The sequence below is a fragment of the Leopardus geoffroyi genome, chromosome A1, assembly GCF_018350155.1.
Source record: "Leopardus geoffroyi isolate Oge1 chromosome A1, O.geoffroyi_Oge1_pat1.0, whole genome shotgun sequence".
Lineage (NCBI taxonomy): Eukaryota > Metazoa > Chordata > Mammalia > Carnivora > Felidae > Leopardus > Leopardus geoffroyi.
Genome location: NC_059326.1, coordinates 204,313,376 through 204,336,473, shown reverse-complemented (window position 1 = coordinate 204,336,473; position 23,098 = coordinate 204,313,376). Strand labels below are relative to the sequence as shown.

Here is a 23,098-nt window from a genome sequence, read left to right as displayed (position 1 = left end):
CCTCAAGAGTTTTAGTACCTATTAGGGGAGATAGTTGCCCAAATAGCTTACATTACACTGCTGTATGAGTGGTATACTAAATTTTTTTTTCAGTTTTGAGTTGTAAAGCTTTCCCCCATTGCTTCAAAGCCATAGAAGCACATGAATAAAATAGCTTTAAAATAATGATAGGGGAAATTCAAATATTCTCTGAATATATTTCAGGGTCATTTGTATTTAATTTAGGCTTAGCCATAGGGACTGTTCTTGCCAATAAACTACTTTCTTAAACATTATTTGTTTATTTACTTTTTAATGTTTATTTATTTTTGAAGGAGAGAGAGACACACAGTGTGAGCAGGGGAGGGGCAAAGAAAGAGGGAAACACAGAATCTGAAGCAGGCTCCAGGCTCTAAGCTGTCAGCACAAAGCCTGACACCTGGCTCAAACTCATGAGCTGTGAGATCATGACCTGAGCCGAAGTCAGACGCTTAACTGACTGAGCCACCCAGGTGCCTTTTTTAAATTTATTTTTAAGATAGAGTATGAGTGGGACAGGAGGGGGGTGGGGAAACAGAGGATCTGAAGCATGCTCTGTGCTGACGGTAGAGAGCCCAGTATGGGGTTTGAACTCAAGGAACATGAGATCATGACCTGAGCTGAAGGCAGACACTTAACTGAGCCAATTGGTGCCTTACCAATAAAACTACTTTCTGTTCCCTGTCTTACATGTTTATAACTTAAATAAATTGGAATTTTGGGGCGAAATTGGCCTCTGAAGTCCTCTGCCTTAATTGCCATCTGATGCCAGGGATCTATTCAACATCAAATTACCATTTTCCAAGTAGGCAGGGCTGTTTTTCCAGATGGCCTGAAACAGGACTTCTGCTTTAAAACATTGTAAAATCTTATCTATTCTTAAATGTTTTAGAGCGTAATGGGGCCCCACAAACAAACTTTCTTGTGCTTTTATATATGAGCAGACAGGTGCAGAGAGATTCAGGTAGAACAGGGAGTGAGTGGCCAACTTAGACAATACATGGGCTCTATTATATCTAGCTTTGTTCTCTCCCTGATGAGGTCTGGGTAAACCTCATCAGCCCCATGAGAACAGTGGTTGTTGGGGAGCTGGGATGATCTAAGAAGAGAAACTAGAGTGAATGGGGAGGCGGAGATAAGACTAGGTCATTGGTAATGGTAGGACAAATCTCCCCCAAGGCAAGAATTACCTTTTATATATCTTTGTATCTCCCTTGGTTGTTGGCATAGATTCAGTGACTGTTTTGAATATGTGGCTGAATTTCGAACTTTTGCTCTCTGTTTTCAGCCATGAACAACCCAGAAGTGACCCATGAATAAATGAGGAGCATATTTATGGGATTCAGGGGTGCTTGGGATTGAAATGAAATGACATATGTGGAAACACTGAAAATCTAAAAACCTGTTCAAGTGCAAAGCATTATTATATATTTTTGATTGCATGCCTGAACCCATCTTGCATACTTCCTCTTCCTTAGCTTTTTTCATATTACTCTCTCTATCTCAAATGTGTTTTTTTTTTTTCTTTTTCTGAGCTCTGTAGGAGGACATAATCTCCTTTGATCCCTCAAAGAACTTTGGACTTGCCTTACTCTGTAGTGTTATTACTTGTTGACTTTTCTTATCTCAGAGCGTGTGATCTATTCCTGTTTGATTCCACAGATGCTTCTAATGACTGTGACTCTGAAACTCAGCCCTCTATATGTGTTTGTTGAATTAAAGGTCATTTTAAGAATAAGCACCATCTGGATTAAGGATTTCCATCCCCCGTGTTGCTTTCTGGTATTTGTAAGAAGTTGCTTCAGGGAGTTGTGGCAGCAGCTCTGAGTGAACTAGACCCTTCTTCCTCTGGAGACTGGAAGAATGTTCATGGAACTGCTGGGATTGGGTGCTGGGCCTCCTGAGGGCCCACATGATGGGGCGGAGCCTAAAAGTGTAGTTGGTGGAGTTAGCTGAATTTGACTGAGAGTTCCAAATCTTCTGCTTCCTGATTTTGAAGGAAAAAGAAGGATGGGGGAACTCTGAGAATCAAGGGGATGGTGGGCGTGCCTTCCATGCACCCCTGGGGATCTGCCATGGAGAACAATGGAGGTTGCCACTGAAGCTTAGGTCAGTAACAGCAAAGGTCAGTGGTCCTCCATCCAGCCCAGTTAGAGCTGGTGCAAAGTGGCCGCTTGTGAGAACCACTGATGGAAGAGTTCCTAGTTACACCCATATCTACAAGCACAAACCTATGTGATATTGACATTCTTCTTTTTTAAAATTGGAGTCATATCCCACACATGCTTAATTTTCTTGAGATGAGCACTTGGCAGACACGAATCTCATGTTCACTGAGGCTCAATTCAGGGGGTCTTACAGGATAAGCATCTTGCTGCACTGAATAGGTTGCCAGTGTTTTCTGTACATTTGTAGCTAAACAAGTTGCTATTGTACTATACGGCATTATAGACAATTTAAGGGAAATCCAAGGGTGACTATGCAATTTTTGCTGCGCATGCAGACTTAGAAGATCACTTTCATGTAAGATGTGATTGGACTCTATAGCAATTTTCTTTTTTAGCTTCCCTGCTACATTAAGGATCAATTAAGGTGACCAAGGCTTGGAATTGAATAGTGAGTTTATAACCACAGTTTTAAGTGGGAGAATGGATTCCGAGTTTTAAATATATGAATTGGAAACAAACTTTTGAAGCATCTTCTCTAAGTAAAGGACTTGGCAAATAAAATTCACTGTAGATGCCCACATACAGCTGTTATATTCCAAGCTCTTTGAATTAGTATTTTTTAAAAAAATTTTTTGATGTTCAAATGACAAAGTATGTTTTTCTTGGCATATAAATATTTTATTTTCTTTCTTCTTAGTGATTTACCCTCAAGAAAATTTGGGATTCAGGAAGTTGGGAGCTCATATGAACATGGCGAACCTACTGAAAACCGTGGTGACTGGCTGTTCATGTCCTTTACGTAGTAATTTGGGGTCCTGTAAGATTATACCCGGGAAGAAGGATTTTTTACGAACATTTCATACTCATCAGGCACTGTGGTGTAAAGCCCCTGCCAAACCAGGTAAAGTCTCACTTCAGTGTATATAGATCAAACCTTCAAGTTGTAGGAGCTAACAGATCTCCTGATGATTGATAAAAGGAAAAGCGATGCAGTTTTATAGCCTGGTGTTGGTGAGTCATCATTTTTCGTTAAAAAAAAAAACCCTAATGAGTGCTTTTAAAAATATTTTCCATGTATAGAAGTTTCTGACTGTTAGTGCTAATAGAGAAGAAAATAAAATAGAACAAGAGAAATGATAAACCAGTTGAGTTGTATCCGGGAAACTATTGCTCATAGTAACCATTTGTCTTAGCAGCTCTTCCTTTTTCCTTGTCTTTTTTGAGGAATTGTACTGTATATGGCTCATCTATGCTGAGGAACTAACAACTGAGTGTATCAATTAATTTGTAGTACTGCTTCTCGATTTACTGAATGACAGCTTCATCTCAGTTGCTCAGGTCAGAAACCCTGGAGTCATCTTGGTCTTCATAGTAGGTATGGGTTAGCTCTACCTTGTATCCAGGGTCTGTTCTCACCATCGCCACTGTTATCATCCTGTTCCGAGCCACCATCATCTGTCCCTTGGACTGCTGTGCTAGTCTCCTAAGTGCTCTCTATGCTTTCTGCCTCTGCCCCCACGACAGTCTGTTCTATACACAAAAGCATCATCTTTTTAAAATGAAAGATCATGGCACTCTTCTCAGAATTTGCCACCAGTGTCCTAGCTCATGCACAGGAAGAGCTGAAGTCTTTCAGTAGCCTACAAGGTGTTCCCTGCTAGGGTCCCCACTCGCGTCTGTTCTTGTGCGCAGGTCAGAAGGAGAGGCTAAATGAGGGCTCCCTAGGCTGAGGGAGATCCCTTTATTATGCATTTTGTGCAAAGACCCTCATAGCACTCTGTATCTCATTGGCAAAAACTCAGACAGGCGGCAATTATTTAGCTGTAAGGGAGACTTGGACACAAAAGAGGTCCTTTATTCCAGATGGGGACAAACTCAACTAAAATTGGCATTCTGTTATTCAGGTGGAAGACTAGGATAGATACCTGTCTTTGCCACATAGAATAATGCCCTTCTTTTTAATTTAAGTTTGCAGGACTCTGGGCAATCAGAATCCCTACACTGCTATGCTTTTTGAGTTCTTATGTTTGTCTTTAATAGATTTCACAGCCTCTTTTCTTGTTCTCATGTGACAAGTGACTGTTGGCAGGGTACCTGTCCCTGAGAGCCCTCAACTTTACCTTCAGATTTATTTCTATTTATTTTTATTTTTTTATATATATTTTTTATGTTTAGTTTTTGAGAGAGAGAGAGAGAGACACACAGAGACAGAGAGACAGAGTGCAAGCGAGGGAAGGGCAAAGAGAGAGGGAGACACAGAATCCGAAGCAGGCTTCAGGCTCTGAGCTGTCAGCACAGAGCCTGATGCGGGACTTGAACTCACGAACTGCGAGATCATGACCGGAGCCAAAGTTGGATCCTTAACCAACTGAGCCACCCAGGCATCCCTCTTCAGATTTTTATTTTAGGTCTTTTAGAAAGCCAGCTTATCCAAGTGTGATAAAATTGTGTCTAAGATAAAAGTAAGTAACTGCACTGAGGACATGAAAATTTTCCTTGTGAGTAAAGGCATGGACATCAATATCTCTATATTGACTATGCAGGAGACTTTTAATTTGTAGTTCTTGACTATTTCCCAGATAATTACTTTTTATCTCTAAAAGATAGGGATTCTATTTTAAAAAATACATAACCACAATTTCATTACCACATTGCAAAGCATGAAAAGTAATTCCAGTCAGTATTCGTATTTTTTCAGTTTCTGTTTTTACAGTTGTCTTATCCAAATAACGATCCAAACAGGGTCCACATGTTGTATTTGCATACTATATCTCTCAGGTCTTTTTTGATCTCTGTTCTCCTTTTTTTTTTCTTTTTTCTTTTTTCTTTATTTCTTGAAGAATGTAGTTGTTGGTCTGTAGAATTTCTCACATTCTGGGTTTGGCTGAATGAATTCCCTTCATATTATTTAACCAGTTTCTCTGTTCCTTGTGTTTTCTGTACCATTTAGCTAGACCTAGAGGCTTGGTTAGACTCAGGTTTGTTTTTGTTTGTTTTTGTTTTTGCTTTTTTTTGACAAGAATACTTCATAGGTGGATGCTGTGTACTATCTGTGGCATTTCATCAGGAAAATTGATCAGTGAGTTTAGATGTTGATATTCATCCATTATGGAGCTCCCATCAGTTTTTCACTCAAAGGCTATAACAGCCATTTAATGATCATCAACTAAATCCATGGTTTTATGGGGAGGGGGTTTGAAATGGTGATACACTATCATTTTATCTTCATTTATTAGCTAGAATTTTTCTATAAAGAAAAACTTTCCCTCTGTTATTTAGTTACCCTGAGGTTGTAGTGGTAAGGTGGGATAAATGTTTGGTTCTGTCCCATTCTCTATAGTTTTGGTAATAATCTCTTGGTTTTCTTAAAGTATTAGTTTTCTATTCAGCTGTAACAAGGTAACACAACTTCATACATACACGAATTTATTATCTTACACTGCTGGAGGCCAAAGTCTAGAATGGCTCTCACTAGGTTCACATCAAGGTGTCGGTGGGGCTGTCTGTATTCCTTCTGGAGACTTTAAGGGTGGTCTGTTTCCTTCCCTTGTCCAGCTTTTGGAAACTGCTTATATTCTTTGGCTCGTGGCCCCTTCTTCCATCTTCAAAGCCAGCAGCATAGCATCTTCAGACTACTATTTGACTCTGGCTCTTCTGCCTTCTTCTCTCACACTTAAGGACCCATGTGAGTACAGTCGGCCCACCCAGAGAATCCAGGCTAATCCTTATTTCAAGGTCATTTGATTAGCAACTCTAATTCCATCTGCTACCTTAATTCTCCTTTGCTGTGTATCCTGACACATTCACAGGTTCTGAGGATTAAAAGTGTGGACACCTATGGAATACCATTATTCTGCTTATCACACACCCGCTAAAATTGGCCAATGAAGCTTTTAAAAAATATTTATTTTTTGAGTATCATAATGAACTCCTGCATTTTAACATCCTCGGATGTATTTTATTACATTGCAATTAATTATTCTTTTTCATGCTCAAATTGTTTCATATTTGGCCTTTCAAGTTGGCTCCCGAACCTGTTTGATGGGACTTCATTTGTCTTTGGTGGCTTCTTTGACTTATGGTATATAGGGCCTAGGTAATTTGACCTTGTCAGATAAGTGAACTCCAGATGTTTATGTGATTTAACTTTGCACATCAATCTGGAATATTTTCCAGCTTTCTATTATTTTCCTCCCTCTCCTTCAAATTTTTTTTTTTTTTTTTTTCCAACGTTTATTTATTTTTTTGGGACAGAGAGAGACAGAGCATGAACAGGGGAGGGGCAGAGAGAGAGGGAGACACAGAATCGGAAACAGGCTCCAGGCCCTGAGCCATCAGCCCAGAGCCTGACGCGGGGCTCGAACTCACAGACCGCGAGATCGTGACCTGGCTGAAGTCGGACGCTTAACCGACTGCACCACCCAGGCGCCCCCCTCCCTCTCCTTCAAACAGAGGTTAAGGTTCACCACATGTTTGCCTTTGGCTTACTTTTAGTTATTACTGCTAATGGAGTATGGGGTTTAAGACTCTGTTTGAATGCAGGTATTTTTAGGTTGACTTAATTTCTCTAAGGCCTCAATATTGTTACTCTGTAGAGATAATTTGTTTTTTTATTATGTATTTTCAGAGTTTAGCTTGCTAGACTGGATTTCCTGAACTTTGGTACAACATACAGAAGCAGATTTTTTTAATTTTTAAAAAAAAAAATTTTTTTTTAATATTTATTTTGGGGACAGAGAGAGACAGAGCATGAATGGGGGAAGGGCAGAGAGAGAGGGGGACACAGAATCGGAAGCAGGCTCCAGGCTCTGAGCCATCAGCCCAGAGCCCGACGCGGGGCTCGAACTCACGGACCGTGAGATCATGACCTGAGCCGAAGTCGGATGCTTAACCGACTGAGCCACCGTGGCGCCCCTGAAGCAGATTTTTTTTAAAAGAAAAGTCTATTTGTGCCTGCACGTTGAATAAAACAACAGAAGCAACTTTAGCTAAAGTTGTTCAGAGCCATATATAAATACTTTATGTATTTTATACAGGCTCTTTTGGGTTACAAGGAACAGGATTGCATCAAGGTCCTATTTTGTGATGAGGGTTTATTGGGTGTATTCTTGGGAAGTACAGAAGCCTAGTACAGAAGCATCTACTTCTAGGAAAAGTGGAATGGTATTCTGGATTCCATAGCTATGGCTCATCTTCCCTCTTTGTATCGTCACTACTGATGTTTCTGCTACTGTTGCTGTAGACCTCCCTTTGTCTACCTTTAACCTCATGGCTGCTTACAAATAGCTTTTGTACCCTTTACTCCCCGTCCTTTTCTGTGGGTCTCGCATTCAGACACTCAGAGTACCTGAATGCGTTGGGTCATCACTGGCCAACATAGAGTGTCCTTGGGCAGTTCCTATGTAAGTCATCTCAGGGACTCTCTGGCCTATAGACTATTATCTTTGACCCAGCTGTTGATCCTTGGTCTTATTCGCTGTGGCCAAGAATGTAGGGTCTCAAGATACAACACTTGGAAATCTGTGAGGAATTGCCTGTGGCCAAATTGCCAGGAAGAAAACTTTGAGTGTAGCCAACAATGTGTCTAGTATAGGGTTGTTCTTCAAAACAGCTAATTAGTTCTGTCTTCCTTAAAGGTGAGGACAAGGAGACCATAAATCCCAGAGGATTAGTTTGAAGAGTGGAGTTAGCATTTTGATTGATCTCTCAACCCATTTTTTTCCTAAGAATAATCTAGTCATGTGCCTTGAAGAGAGCTATTTGGTTAAATGAAATATTTGGAATTTAAGAGAGTGGGCATAAATATTTCCCATTATTCAAAAAACTCAATTATGATTATGAATCAGGAACATTATTTTGAGCAGCAACTTGTATGTTCAGTATATTTTGAACAGACTGCCCATTTTCATTTTTTGAACTGTTATTAAAACATTGTTTTTATGTTTTTTACTGAATTAATTTTTCTTTTTCTTTCTTTTTCTCTCTCTTTCCCTCTCCTGTTCTTTTCTCCTTTTCTTTCTTCATTTCTTTCTCTTTCTTTCTCTCTTTCTCCCTTCCTCTTTCTTTCTTTCTTTCTTTCTTTCTTTCTTTCTTTCTTTCTTTCTTTCTTTCTTTCTTTCTCCCCCTCACTTTGTAGGAATTCCATATAAGCAACTGACTGTTGGCGTCCCCAAGGAGATTTTCCAAAATGAGAAACGGGTGGCATTGTCTCCTGCTGGTGTTCAGGCCTTGGTCAAGCAGGGTTTTAGTGTTGTCGTGGAATCGGGTGCTGGCGAAGCTTCCAAGTTTTCTGATGATCACTACAGAGCAGCAGGTGCCCAGATCCAAGGGGCGAAGGAAGTGCTGGCTTCTGATTTGGTGGTCAAAGTAATTATTCCTTTCCACCCCTCATTTATAGCTCGCTTTTTAAAAAGTGTTCATGGAAAAATCATATTGTTATAACTCTTCATATTTTCAAACACTGCCTTGTCTCAGAGAAATGGTTGCATGTTGTGAATATTCTTCATAGTCTGGTAGAACTTTTATCATGCAGTGTGATCTCTGTTTAACCATGAGAGTAGAAAAAGTGATCTTCCTTTTTAGATTTTCATGTGGAAATTCCCATCTTATTGGCTAGGGAGAATTTGCACTTCATGGTTCATACATATCCAGAATACCCACAGGTGAGTATTTAACTGTTACCAGAATGGAAAAGGGCATGGGACTCCTCCTAGGACTGAACGTACCCTGATCTTCTGATATGTAGAAGGAACAGTGATTTAACTGACCTAAGTGCTATTTCTAGAGAGGGCAGGGCTGCCTTGGAGAAAGCAGCATGGGGCTGAGTAGAGACAGCCTTACCTACTTTAATGAAAGGTCTTAATGTGTAATAGAAATCTATGTGCTGAAGAGCTTCAGACATAAAATCTGAAGTAAAAAAAAAAAATCATATGGAAAAAGGAAGGGACTATCACAAGTGTACCTTAGATAATTATTAGGGAGTAGCATTAGCCTAAATCCTAAGCCTTCTGCAGCCAAGACAAAGAGGGAGATAGGGATTGTAGTAGCATGATTATTAGGCAAAAAGAAGCTCCTCACTTGTTCAGGAAAGACCAGCTTTTTTTTGGTATGTGTGTTAATTTCTAAGGGGCATCAATCATGTAACTGTTTTTTTTTTTTGTTTGCTTTTTTTTTCTTTTAACATAAATTCTACTGAATAACTTGGTAGAGTAGTGATCTTTGCAGAAGACAAAACAATTTTTTGGTGTGGAAATTAACAGTGAAATTTATGGTATGTGGGGAAGTTGCAATTCAGCCAAAACTTTTAAAGTGTTTAGGTGTACAGATACTTGGTGATATAACTTAGTATAGTAAAAGAGCTTAGGGCAAATAGAAAAATGAGTATGATCCATTCCAACATATGCTCTAGGGATCAAAACCTTTTGAGATACCCCACAATAAAGGGTTAGTAGGGTGTATATAAGTTGTGGAAGCACTTTGTGTTCCTTTAGATCCGCAGTGTGTGTGAGCATGTTACAAGCACGGAGAAATCCTATGATATAATAACTTAGATAACTTTATACTTGCATTAGTAAACTATTTTTGAGTCAAGCCTGTTAATATCCTGGGGAACTAGTGATCCAAAAAGCACATTCAGGAAAACATTCTGTTGACTTAACTCACTCATATGCCAACAGTCTCAGCTGAGCATTTGATAAGGGCCAGTAGGATTAATTCAAAGTTGACCTCTAATTTTCATTAAATCTATATTTTAGATTCTCAATGAGGAAAAATAGACCTTGCCAGAGAGTCTTTTTAAGTTTATTTTAGAGAGAGAGAGAAGAGAGAGGGAGGGAGGGAGGGAGGGAGGGAATGAGTAGGGGAGGGGCAGAGAGAGAGAGGGAGACACAGAATCCGAAGCAGGCTCCAGGCTCTGAACTGTCAGCACAGAGCCTGATGTGGGGCTTGAACCCACAAATCGCAAGATCATGACCTGAGCTGAAGTCAGATGCTTAACCAACTGAGCCACCCAGGTGCCCCTAGAGAGTCTTAGAATCCAGAACCTTAATTAAAATCATATGTGTCACCAGATCAACAACTGAAATGGCAGTAACAAAGATGTTTCCTAGGTAAATGAGATGAAGTGCTATGAAATGAAAATATTGACCCAGTGTTTGTGTTTCTGTTTCCTTTAAAAATTTAAGTCCCTGAGCTATTGTTTTCTGGGCTTACTTGCCTAAAAGTGCTACTGCGAACTTAGAGCTAAGGACATGATACATGTTAATTGAAGATCGATTTTAAACTTGGATATAAAACACACTTTAAAAGCCCACAAATGAATCTGCTTATCTGAATGTGTTTCTGCAGAAACTTAGGAAAAGCTGGCAATGGTAAAGCCATGTTATGAGCCTTACTTAAAAATAAAATTTTGGGTGGGGGTGGGGGGGAACCTTCCAGGATGATAGCATGCTCTTTACTCAGATCAGTTCCTAGGTTGGTCATCAGTCAGAGGACAGATGGCAAAGATCTTGGTGCTCCTTATCTTGTTTAGGAATTTAGTCCAAAATTTATTGCTGAAAGATTACTTCTGGCCTATTATTTCAATCATGGCATGTCATTTAGATTGTCCTGTTTACTTAAAAATATGATAAAGGTATTTACATTATTAATCAGTGACGACTTTTTTTCCCTCAGGTGCGAGCTCCCATGGTTAATCCAACATTAGGTGTTCATGAGGCCGACCTTTTAAAGACATCGGGAACATTGATTAGCTTTATTTACCCAGCCCAAAATCCAGACTTGCTAAATAAACTTTCTAAAAGAAAAACTACAGTTTTGGCGATGGACCAGGTTCCAAGAGTCACGATTGCTCAGGGATATGACGCGCTAAGCTCCATGGCCAATATTGCTGGGTATGTTGATTCCTTTCCATTTTGGTTGAACAAAGCACAGTGCTACTCTAGAAACATGCTCATTGTGACTCTTCTCTCTTACAGTGCTTTTACTTGTAATAATTGTTGGGGATAAAAGCTTTTTGAGAGTGCCCTTATTTGTTTTTTTAATTAAAAAAAAATTTTAATGTTTATTTCTGAGAGAGAGAGAGAGAGAGAGAGAGAGAGAGAGACAGCGACAGCACAAGTGGGGGAGGAGTAGAGAGAGAGGGGACGCAGAATCCAAAGCAGGCTCCCGGCTCTGACCTGTCAGCACAGAGCCTGATGCAGGGCTTGAACTCACAAATGATGAGATCATGACCTGAGCTGAAGTTGGAGGCTTCACTGACTGAGCCACCCAGGTGCACCAAAAGTGCCCTTATTTTTTAAGTCTCGGTTTATTATTTCATAGTTAAAAGAAATGACTCTTCATATTCTACTCTTCATGGGTAGAAGTCTTATTTCCTTCCACCAGAGCAAATGATTGTGAAATTATTTGTATGAGGAATAGACTGTCTTGCATGTATGTGTGTATATACGTGTATACACATGTATACATTAGGTAGAAATTGCTACTTTTTTCTTAAAAAAAAATTTTTTTTGATGTTTATTTACTTTTGAGAGAGAGAGAGAGAGAGAGAGACAGAGCACAAGTGGGGGAGGGACAGAGAGAGGGAGACACAGAATCCAAAGCAGGCTCTGGGCTCTGAGCTATCAGCACAGAGCCTGATGCGGGGCTTGAACCCACAAACCATGAGATCATGACCTGAGCCAAAGTCGGATGCTTAACCGACTGAGCGACCCAGGCACCCTGCTACTTTTTTTCAGATTTTATTTGAGACAATTGACATATAACATTGTGTAAATTTAAGGTATAAATATAACGATTTGATATATCAGTATATTGTGAAATGATTGCCACAGTAAGTTAGTTAACATAAATTGCTGTTTTTATAGGTCAAAAAAGGTCAGATATTGGCAGTTTCATATTGTTCAACCTGACTCATACATATTAGCATTTACCATTTTAATTATGTTTTGCTTAGGTAAATTCATAAAATATTTAGCAAATATGGAAAATGTCTGTATTTGGCAAAGTTCTACCTGGTGTCAAAACACGTATTAATAGGGGCACCTGGGTGGCTCAGTCGGCTAAGTGTCCAACTTCAGCTCAGGTCATGATCTCACTGTTCATGAATTTGAGCCCCACGTCAGGCTCTGTGCTGACAGCTCAGGGCCTGGAGCCTGCTTTGGATTCTGTGTCTCCCTCTCTCTCTGTACCCCCCTGCCCCCACTTATACCCTGTCTCTTTCTCAAAAATAAATAAATGTTAAAAAAGTTTTAAAAAATTATTACCCCCCCCCCCCAAACCACATATTGATAACTGAGGGCTAACTACGTCCTCTTACCTTTGCCCGCCACTGCTGCGTTCCCACTTTACTGCCTGCAGAGCTGCGCTGAGAGGAGACTAAGGCCCCTCCTGCTCTGAGGAACAGGGCTCTGACTGAGCAATCACTCCTGCCCAGGGGATGGGGTATATCGTGTTGCTGACTGCCTAGAGAGCGGGAAAAATCTGGAAATTGAAGATGCTTATGAAATCAACTCCTCAGGAGATAGTTGAATTAGATTTTAAGCATGCAAACTGCTGATAGTGACAGTTTGCTAATGTGAATGAGGCACCAACAAATGAAAACGGTTAAAAAAAATCAAACAGCGCATGCAAGAGAGACTAGCGTGAATAAAGCCTTTTATGGCCTGACACATGACCTGAAGGTTTTCTTAGGTTTTATAGCTTAGGTGTAGCATATCAGCTAGGCCAATAGATCAAATAGAGTCTACTTTGGGTTTCATTTTTTTTTTTTTTTAATTTTTTTTTTTTTTTCAACGTTTATTCATTTTTTTTGGGACAGAGAGAGACAGAGCACGAACGGGGGAGGGGCAGAGAGAGAGGGACACACAGAATCGGAAACAGGCTCCAGGCTCTGAGCCATCAGCCCAGAGCCCAACGCAGGGCTCAAACTCACGGACCGCGAGATCGTGACCTGGCTGAAGTCAGACGCCTAACCGACTGCGCCACCCAGGCGCCCCTTGGGTTTCATTTTTGAAAGAAAAGCAGAAAACAAAAAGGACAAGCTAAAAACACATTTTGTTATCCTTACTATAATATAGCAAATGGTTGGTTTGAAGATATTTTTTGTGATATAAAGTATACACCAAAGGACAAAATAAATTTTTGCCATATTATTTTGTTTGTAGAAAAGTTACATTATGTATCATGGGACTTCAAAGATTTTCTTTTCTTTTTTTTTAAAGTTTATTTATTTTGAGAGAGTGAGCGAGTACAGGGGAGGGGCAGAGAGAATCCCCAGCAGGCTCTGCACTGTCAGCCAGGAGCCTGATGCGGGGCTCGAACTCACGAACTGTGAGACCACAACCTGAGCCGAAACCAAGAGTTGGATGCCTAACTGAATGAGCCACCCAAGTGCCCTGAGACTTAAATGTTTTGTATAGAAAACGTACAATGTGATCTTTGATTTTGTCTTGTGAAATGTAGAATATGAAAGGTTATCAAAGCCAGTGGTTCCAGCCCAGTGCTTTTTTTTTTTTTTTTTTTAAATTTTTTTTTTTTTCAACGTTTATTTATTTTTGGGACAGAGAGAGACAGAGCATGAACGGGGGAGGGTCAGAGAGAGGGAGACACAGAATCGGAAACAGGCTCCAGGCTCTGAGCCATCAGCCCAGAGCCTGACGCGGGGCTTGAACTCACGGACTGCGAGATCGTGACCTGGCTGAAGTCGGACGCTTAACCGACTGCGCCACCCAGGCGCCCCATCCAGCCCAGTGCTTTTTAGCCTTAGAATCTTTTGGGCAAATGACGTATTATGAGGCAATATAAACAAATGCAGTAAGAGCAGAGTGGCCTTAGTTGAACTGAGGGACGGAGGGGTGTCCAGAAACATGTTTGTTCTCTACCCCACCCAGTATGGCCCCAGAGTTGGCTGGAATTTGAACCTTTGGGGATCCATGGGACACAGTTTGAAGAATCGCTACCTTACATCCTGAGCTGATATATGCAAAGGGCATAGTTTGAGGTGCATCTTCTAGGATACTTATCCACACAGTACGTGATAAATCATTATCTAAGTCACACACACAGCCATATTACAGTGAAGACACGCTCCTTCCAGTATTCATGTCCATTCTGAGCTTTTTTTGCTGTCATCAAAAAGAGGCAAACTGTTATCACTTTTCCCCACTATCAACGTTTTCTTGTACATTCCTGTGTAACTCATCTCATTTTTGTTATTTGTTTCAGAATAGCAGCTGAATCTTTTAAAACATTAATTCCAAAATTTCTTACAGTGGCTTTTGAATCTTTATCATGTTTGGTTTTTTGAAAGTTTCTGTCACTTGGATTCAGAAGTAAGACTAACAAGTAATGTGGTCTCTAAAATACTGCCTTTCTGCTATAATATGATTTAAAGTCGTAGTGGTTACCATTATATGCTTTTGCATCAATTATTATATCAAGTATTATTTTATAAAAAATATGGCCAGGAAAAAAATATGATCAGGGAAAGGTTTTATTGTCAGCTAGCAGGTAGATTTTAATAAATAGTTGCATTGTAATTTTAATTATAACGTTATAGTTAATGTGTAGAGGTGCCTTTTAAGGATAAAATGCTCTGAAAATGAAATTAGTATAATATGTTAACAGTATCCTCGTAAGAGAAGATGGTATAATTGGTATATTTTACTTGTTTTTGCTGCACAGAATGTTTCTTTAGCCAAAAACACTAGTATTTACCAAACACTTATGATGGTAGGCTTTGTGCTAAGTGCTTTACCTGCCTGGTCTCACTTAGTCCTCATAACAACACTAAGAGATGCTCTTTTTGTCCCCACTCTGTAGATGAGGAAACCAAGGATTAGGACTTAGAGAAATTTACCCAAGGTCACAAAGCCAGTTAGTGGTAGAACTGGGCCCTGCACGGAGGTCACTGTGTCTCAAAATTCCATACTTTCAACTCTTAGCGATCAAGGGAAGTTTTTTTGTTTTGTTTTTTAATTTAATTTATTTATTTTGAGAGAGAGTGTGCACAAGTGGGGGAGGTGCAGAGAGACAGAATCCCAAGCAGGCTCTGCACCATCAGCGTGGGTCTCGAACTCATGAACCAAATGGCGACTCATAACCTGAGCTTAAGTTGGATGTTCAACCAACTGAGCCACCCAGCTGCCTCAGGGGAAGTTTTTTGTTTGTTTGTTTTTTGTTTTCTGCTTTTTTTTGGTTTGGTTTGAGGTTAGAATTTTATTATGTACAAGCATATAGCTATATCTCATTTCTTTTTCATTTTAAAGTTTTTTCCTATGACATAAATACTACATAATCATTAAAGAAAATTTGGACAATACAGTGAAGTAAAACAGAAAGTCTGAAGTGTCTGTAGTTTCAGCACTGGAAGAAAACCGTTGTTAGCATTTTTTTGGTCTTTCCTTCATTTCTTTTTTTACACCAACTGATCTTCTGCAGTGTTCATTCTGAAAAGGCCAGGGAACATCGTGGGTAAGAGTGTGCTTGTGGAGGTAGGATGCCAGCCAGGGTTAGGCTTCTGGTTCTGCCATTTGCTAGCCGAGTGACAGCAAGTCTCTTCCACTCTCTGTGTGTCTGTTTACTCACCTATAAAATGAAGGTAAAAACTGTACCTGTCTGTAGGATTGTGGAGGAGGTTAAAGGAGTAGTTATACATGTAGCACTCAGCGGTTTTTGACACATAGTAGGTACAATTTAAATGTTAGTGATTATCTTTGACTATTAAAGCTTCATTGGTGGCTTACAATAATATATTAGTCTAAGCTCTTTAATTTTATGGAAATATTTATTTTTTCAGCTACAAAGCTGTTGTACTAGCAGCAAATCATTTTGGACGGTTTTTTACTGGTCAGATCACAGCTGCTGGAAAAGTTCCTCCAGCTAAGGTAGGTTGAGCTTTTAATGTTTCTTCAAATATGAATTATTTATAATTTTTTTAATGTTTATTTATTATCAAGAGACAGACACAGAGCGTGAACAGGGGAGGGGCAGAGAGAGGGGGAGACACAGAATCTGAAGCAGGCTCCAGGCTCTGAGCTGGCAGCACAGGGCCCGACGTGGGGCTCGAACCCACGAACCGTGAGATCATGACCTGAGCCGAAGTCGGACACTCAACCGACTAAGCCACCTAGGAGCCCCCATAATATGAATTATTTCAAGGTAAGGGTATGTGTAGTACTAAAATAGTTATTTTAAAAGTTTTGTTCTGTGTTAACTTCACAGTGTTAACCCTGTGTATATTTGGTACAAACATATGGTAGAGCCTCAAAGCTGTTTATGATTGCTTGACAAAAAAGAATTTTGACATTTCTGGAAGTTCTAGTTTTTTTTTTTTTTTTACTTACTAACTTGAATTCTTAAAAGGGTTTTGGATAACTTGTTCTGTGTATGTAGGGTGTTTATTACTGATGTTTGAAAAAGCTTTAAGATACCATTCAGTAGATTCTTGATTTCCCAATGTTGTGACACTTGGTTCATGGAAAAGATTATCTTCGTTTTGTAGATTCTAGATTTCCCAATTGTGACATTTTGTTCATAGAAAAGATTGTTTTAGTTTTTTCACTGGGCAGAGAGAGAGGGAGAGAGAGAATCCCAAGCAGGCTCCCCGCTGATATAGCGCAGAGCCTAACTTGGGGTTCCCTCCCACGAACCATGAGATCACTATCTGAGCCAAAGTCGAGAGTTGGACACTTAACCGACTGAGCCGCCCAAGCACCCCTTCACTTTTTTTCAAATATGGGTTAAGAGGACGGAAAAAGGGAGGTGGTGTATTTGGGTAATTGGCAAAGAGAATGGGTGTGGTTTCTTTAATGTAGATTGAAAGCAGAGAGGAGCAGTTGATGACAGGTTGGGATGGCTAGGTAAAAGAATAGATTATGTTATGACCCTTCAACATTACATATACTAATTGACCATATAAGCATGTTGTCTTGGAATAGAAAATAGGACTTTAAATGTTGTTCATCTATCTGAAGAGTATACTCTCTGCCTGTAGGCATAGGTTTACTCAGTGCTTCCTGCTCTTATGTACTTTGTTATATAAACCGAGAACGCACATGAAATAAATCTCCTAGAAAAAAATGAAAAAAAAAAAAAAAAAAAAAAAGATACTAGCAGCTTTGAGAAATAAATTGCTTTAAGAACAGGCCAGGTAAAGAAAATGCAAGTGCTTCGAGTGGAGGCCAGAATACATAACAAAGAAGTTAGCAAACAACAACAGAGATGTGCTATGTGAAGTGATTATGTTTTTTTTTTTTAAGTTTATTTATTTTATTTAAGTAATGTCTACACCCAAGTGGGGTTCAAACTCATAGCTCTGAGACCAAGAGTCACATGCTCTTCCAGCTGAGCCAGCCAGGTGCCCCTGAAGTGATGATGTTTTGACTCCTTTGTCAGGATCATGAGAATGGGTCTGGCACTTACAGTGGCCAGAAGTTGAATGCTGGTTTTATTTTATTTTATTATTTTTAAAGTTTATTTGAAAGAGAGAGAGATGGAGAGCACGTGCGAGTATGCTTGTGCAAGGGATGGGTAGGGGGAAGGGGGAGAATCCCAAGCACAGTGAGGAACTCGATGAGGGGCTGGAACTCACAAACTGAGATCATGACCTGAGCTGCAACCGAGTTGGACGCTTAACCAACTGAGGCACCCAGGTGTCCCTGAATGCTGTTTTCAAACTGGCCAAATGCTTTGATGCACAAATCTGCTACTCAGTTTTGGTTAGACTCTTTCTCGAACTATGTGGAAGCTGAGAGGAAAGCTGTGAATATATAAGAGATTAAAAAGTGAAACAAAAGACCAGAGGCTTAAAGGAAGGAGAATCAATCAGCCCTTAAGAGGTAGAAAAGTGACTGTCTTTCCTGCGAATTTAAATTGCAGCTTCAAGGACTTTGGTTACATGTCAGAAATAGTTACATATTGAAGAATTAGACATTAGGTGAGTTTATCAAGGTAGATTGAAGAATACTTTATTTGACTTTTCTTTAAACACGGAAGGTTCTTACTTGTCTACAATGAGCTATCAGTTAGTTATTTGATGGCTTCCAATATGCCAGGCACTGCTCTAGGAGCTGGACTATGGGATGAACAAGGTAAAGGAGATCCCTGTCATATGAAACTTACACTCTAGTAGGGGCCACGGTGAGGTGATAAATACATAATCTAATCAATAGGTGAGATCATTTTAAATATAAAAGAAATGAACAGGATGATAGGATAGTGAGTCATGGGAGCAAGCTGCTTTTGCTAGGGTGATGGGAAGGCTTCCATTTGACATTAGAACCGAGGCCTAATGGATGGTGCGAAAGAAACCAGGTATTTAGGATTTCAGAGGAGCAGCATGTAGGAAAAGGAGCTTCCAAAGGAGCAGCACGTATGAAGCCCTGGGATGGGAAAGAGCAGACTGAAGAAGGCTGTTGGTCTGGAGTGTGGTGAGCGATTGGAGATGATGGTGGAAAGGTAGGTTGGGGCTGGATGACGTTGAGCTTCTCTTATAGGTCTTGTTCACATTTTCTCACAGAGGAGAGGGAAGTGTCTGATTCAGGATTGTTTTGGAAAAACTCACTTTTTTTTCAAATAGAATGCTTCACTTCTGACATTCTGGTCACCTAATATGTGGGCGTTTTCTCCACACAAAGCAATTCTGTGACACCAGCAGGGTGTGCTACAACTTAACTCTGTTCTAACACTGTCTACCTGGAGGTCGTGTCAGATCCCGCAGGCGAAGGGCTAGTCCCACGAGACTGCCTTCTCCCTGCTTCACATGACATTCGCAAGCTCAGGTTGTTGCCTGTGCCTCTGACAGATTGACTATAAATCATTTGGAGGTTCCCACGACTCCCTCCTTGGGTTCGGTTAATTTGCTAGAACTCAGAGCTCAGGAAAATAGTTTCCTTACTGTTTACCAGTTTGTTATAGAAGGATATGATAAAGGATACAGGTGAACACCCAGATGGAAGAAATGCATGAGGCAAGGGATGTGGGAAGGGGCATGGAGCCCTCCTTGCACACACTACTCTCCCTGCACCTCCGTGTGTTCACCACCCTGGAAGCTTTTAAACCCTGTACTTTGGGGATTTTTTATATGGAGGCTTCATCACGTGGGAACAATGGATGATTAACTCCTTTTCCAGCCCTTTCTCCTCTCTCTGGAGAATGGGAGGTGGAACTGAAAATTCTCAGCTGCTAACCATGGGCTTTCTGGTGGTCAGCTGTCATCCAGGAGCCAACCAGGAGTCAACTCATTAGAACAAAAGACACTGCTGTCACCCTCAAAATTCTAAGGGATTTAGGAACTCTGTCACTAACTGGGGTCAAAGACCAGATATTGGAACAAAAAATGTTCCTGATGCTCTTGGGTTTTAGGAGTTCTGTATCTTAATAGAATATATATATATATATATATATATATATATATATATATTCTATTATCTCACGAGGATTTAAAAAAGTCATCTGGAAGTTCTATGGGCGAATGGATAGTAGGGGGAAGAGTGAAGGCAAGGCCTGTTCAGGATCGATTGCTGAAATAGTACCCTGGGAAGGTAGTGGCAGTAAAGATGTAGAGAAGGGGGTGGATTGGGAGATCTTTGGGGGTTAACTCCAAGAGTGCTTGCTGAGGGATTGGAGGTAGAAATGTGCAAAGGGAGGGCACAAGATGACCTCCCTGTTTTGGCTTGAATGGTTATGTTGCACAGTTAGTGCCCTTAACTGAGATGGGAGGTCAGGCGGAAGAACAGGTTAACTGACTAGAAATTAAGAACATTCCTAAAGGTCATTCCTTTCCCATGGCCTTTCCCCTATTTTCTGAGTATATGTCTGTGTTGTGCCAGTTAGCAGTCAGTGCTTTATATCCCATCATTTAATGTAACTGCCTTCTGGGAAGGTTTTTTAACTGTGTTATGGCAGATACTAAGCAACTTGCTCAAAGTTACCCAGAACTAGTTGGTAGCCGATTCAGGATTTCACTCCGATTCTTAACCTCTGTCTTTTCCTTCACCCCATCCTGGAGAGAAAGAGTCAATTCCTGTTGTCAGATCTACCTGGCTTTATTATTGTGCGATTCTGCCTTTTAAATTATGAGGTCTTTTGTTATTTCTGGATTCAGGGTAACTTGGTCTAGTCCTGTGATTTTTACTTATTTTATTTTTATTTCACATTTTCATTGTGTGGAGCAGGGTTGGTGCCTTGGATCCCAGAGCCAGCTTGTTCCCTGTGCTCCTTCTTTGTCCCCTTCCCTGTAACTTAACACCCTCCCCCGTGACCTTCACCATCTAGATCAATTCACATGATCTCGGAGACACTGCTTAGAGGTCACTGGAGTATGGTTTGACTAGCCTTTTTTTTTTTTTAAAGACAGAAGTCTTTTTTTTTTTTTTTTTTTTTTTTTTTTTGAGAGAGAGAGAGAGAGAGAGAATCCTGAAGTGGGGCCTCGAACTCACAAACTGTGAGACCATGTCCTGAGCTGAAGCCAGATGCTTAACCGACTGAGCTACCCAGGCACCCCTTGACTAGCCTTCTTAAAGAGGTGGAAGGAGGGGCGCCTGGGTGGCTCAGTTGGTTAAGCGTCCTACTTCGTGTCAGGTCATGATCTCACGGTCTGTGAGTTCGAGCCCCGCGTCGGGCTCTGTGCTGACAGCTCGGAGCCTGGAGCCTGTTTCAGATTCTGTGTCTCCCTCTCTCTGACCCTCCGCTGTTCATGCTCTGTCTCTCTCTGTCTCAAAAATAAATAAACATTAAAAAAAAATAATTAAAAAAAAAAGAGGTGGAAGGAGATGTGGGCATGATGGGTAGGTGGGAATTTATAAGCTTCACTGTTTTCTGTGGGTGGCTTTTTTCCTTTTCTTTCTTTTTTTAAACAGCAACAAGGAGTTGCCTCAATTGACTGGGAAGTATAATAGAACTTTTCTCTGAATGGCCCATTCCAGACTGGAGAAAACATTGCTCTTATTGTGTTTCTTAGAAGGCCGGGAGACTCTTGTTTCTGAGAAATTCTTTGGTTTTCTTGGCTCTAACTGTTCAATGGTTAGGGAGATTAGTTATGTTGCTTTGGTCATTCAAATTGGTTCAAAATTAGATAGTTGGTCACCTGCTGTTCTTTCAGAAGCATTTGAACTCAAAATAGAAGGTAGACATTTTATCAAAGTTGTATCCATCTTTGAAACTTATTTTGATATTTTGTGAACATAGAGGAACCTTAAAATTTGTGAGGGGAGAGATAGCTAGAATGCTGCGCTAGGAGTTTATTTCAGTGCAGGTAGCTTTTACACACTGAGAAAGACCTGTTAATCTATTTTTCTTTAACGGTTACCTTATTTAATTTTTTTTTTTTTTTTTTTTTAAATTTTAGAGAGGGAGAGAGCACATGTGTGAGCACAAAAAAGAGGGGCAGAGGGAGAGAGAGAATCTTAGGCTCCATGCTCAGTGTGGAGCCGGACGTGGGGCTTGATCCCATGGCCCTGGGATCATGACCTGAGCCAAAATCAAGAGTCTGATGCTTAACTGACTGAGCCACTCAGGCTCCTCAAGACCTGTTAATCTTTAACACGTATAATCCCCATCGTGCTGTATGTGGCTTCCACACCGAGATGCTGGTTGTCAGACTTCTTAGTGAAGGTTGTGGGCCTTTGCCAGCAGTCATTCCTTTGATAAATTTTTAAAAACAGCGGAGGTTCAGATAAAGTGTTGTCTATCCACTCAGTATATTTGAGGGCTGATCACCACTGCCGGCACCACCTGGTGTATTACTGAATGTTGTGTACCAGGTGCTGATAGTTATTAGCTGATGATTTTTCATAGCCAGTTGATAATGAACTTTTTAAAAAACATACTGTTCTGGGGCACCTGGGTGGCTGAGTCGGTTAAATGTCCAACTTTGGCGCAAGTCATGATCTCACGGTTTGTGGGTTCAGCCCCGCAATGGGCTCTGTGCTGACAGCTCGGAGCCTGGAGCCTGCTTCTGTTTCTGTGTCTCCCTCTCTCTCTGCCCCCCCCCCCCCCCCCACTTGCACTCTGTTTCTCTCTCTTTCAAAAATGAGTAAGCATTAAAAAAAAATGGAAACATACCGTTCTGCCTTTTCCCCTAGATTCTGATAGTTGGTGGTGGTGTTGCTGGGCTGGCTTCTGCAGGTGCAGCGAAGTCTATGGGTGCTATTGTTCGAGGATTTGACACCAGGTAAGTGCTCTATGAGTGACTGCTGTTAAGGTGAAAACATTTTGTTTTAGGTGGATATTATGCTGTCTTTGGAATTTATAAATGGAAGTTTCACATTGAAAACTGCTTTACAAGCTCTTGACATTTCAAAATGTTTCTACTTCCTCCAAGTTAACTCAAAGTAGAAAAATATTATCTAGTGGGAAAAAATATCTAAGGACCCAGACTCCATACAGCAGAAATAATTTAAAAAGCAGAAGAATTGAAAACAGCTCGTATTCAGTTTTCTTTATGTGGATTAGCAGTGGGACCAGAATTATTCCCATCCTGAGTTTGTAATCTGTTGCTCTGCAGATTGCATTTACAAGTCAGGGAGGACATGAACCAAGATGTCTGTGAGTTAGAGGAGAGTGGTATAGGAGATATTTTGGGGACACCTGGCTGGCTCAGTCACTAGAGCATGTGACTCTTGATCTTGGGGTCATGAGTTTGAGCCCCACGTTGGGCATTGGGTTTCCTTAAAAAAAAAGTCAGCATAGGAGGTATTTTGGAAAACAGACTGGGGGGCAGAGGGCGGGGAGAGGTATGCTCTGCATTTTGATGGAAGCAAATAAAGCTGATTGGGCAATAGTGGAGCCCCTAGGAGAAAATACTCAATTATGTTCATTGCATAATACTTTCAAGCAGACATACCAACATTTTCTAGAATTCTTTAAAGAAAAGTTTGATTAAAATTGTTCATTTCAGAAGATATTAGATG

At 40.5% G+C, this 23,098-nt stretch overlaps 1 protein-coding gene across 5 annotated transcripts in view; it reads left to right on the top strand.

Moving 5' to 3' along the window:
* The window catches only part of NNT (nicotinamide nucleotide transhydrogenase), a 95,008-nt gene that overhangs the window by 2,610 nt on the left and 69,300 nt on the right, over nucleotides 1–23,098 (top strand). For all 5 annotated transcript variants that reach the window (XR_006701649.1, XM_045438547.1, XM_045438571.1 and 2 more), the window contains exons 2-6: nucleotides 2,884–3,087; nucleotides 8,323–8,552; nucleotides 10,860–11,077; nucleotides 15,985–16,072; nucleotides 22,271–22,359. Coding sequence is in view for 4 of the 5 variants with exons in the window: in XM_045438547.1 (XP_045294503.1) it covers nucleotides 2,931–3,087; nucleotides 8,323–8,552; nucleotides 10,860–11,077; nucleotides 15,985–16,072; nucleotides 22,271–22,359 (782 nt within the window). In the remaining variant the exon portion in view is untranslated. The remainder of the gene's footprint in view (nucleotides 1–2,883; nucleotides 3,088–8,322; nucleotides 8,553–10,859; nucleotides 11,078–15,984; nucleotides 16,073–22,270; nucleotides 22,360–23,098) is intronic.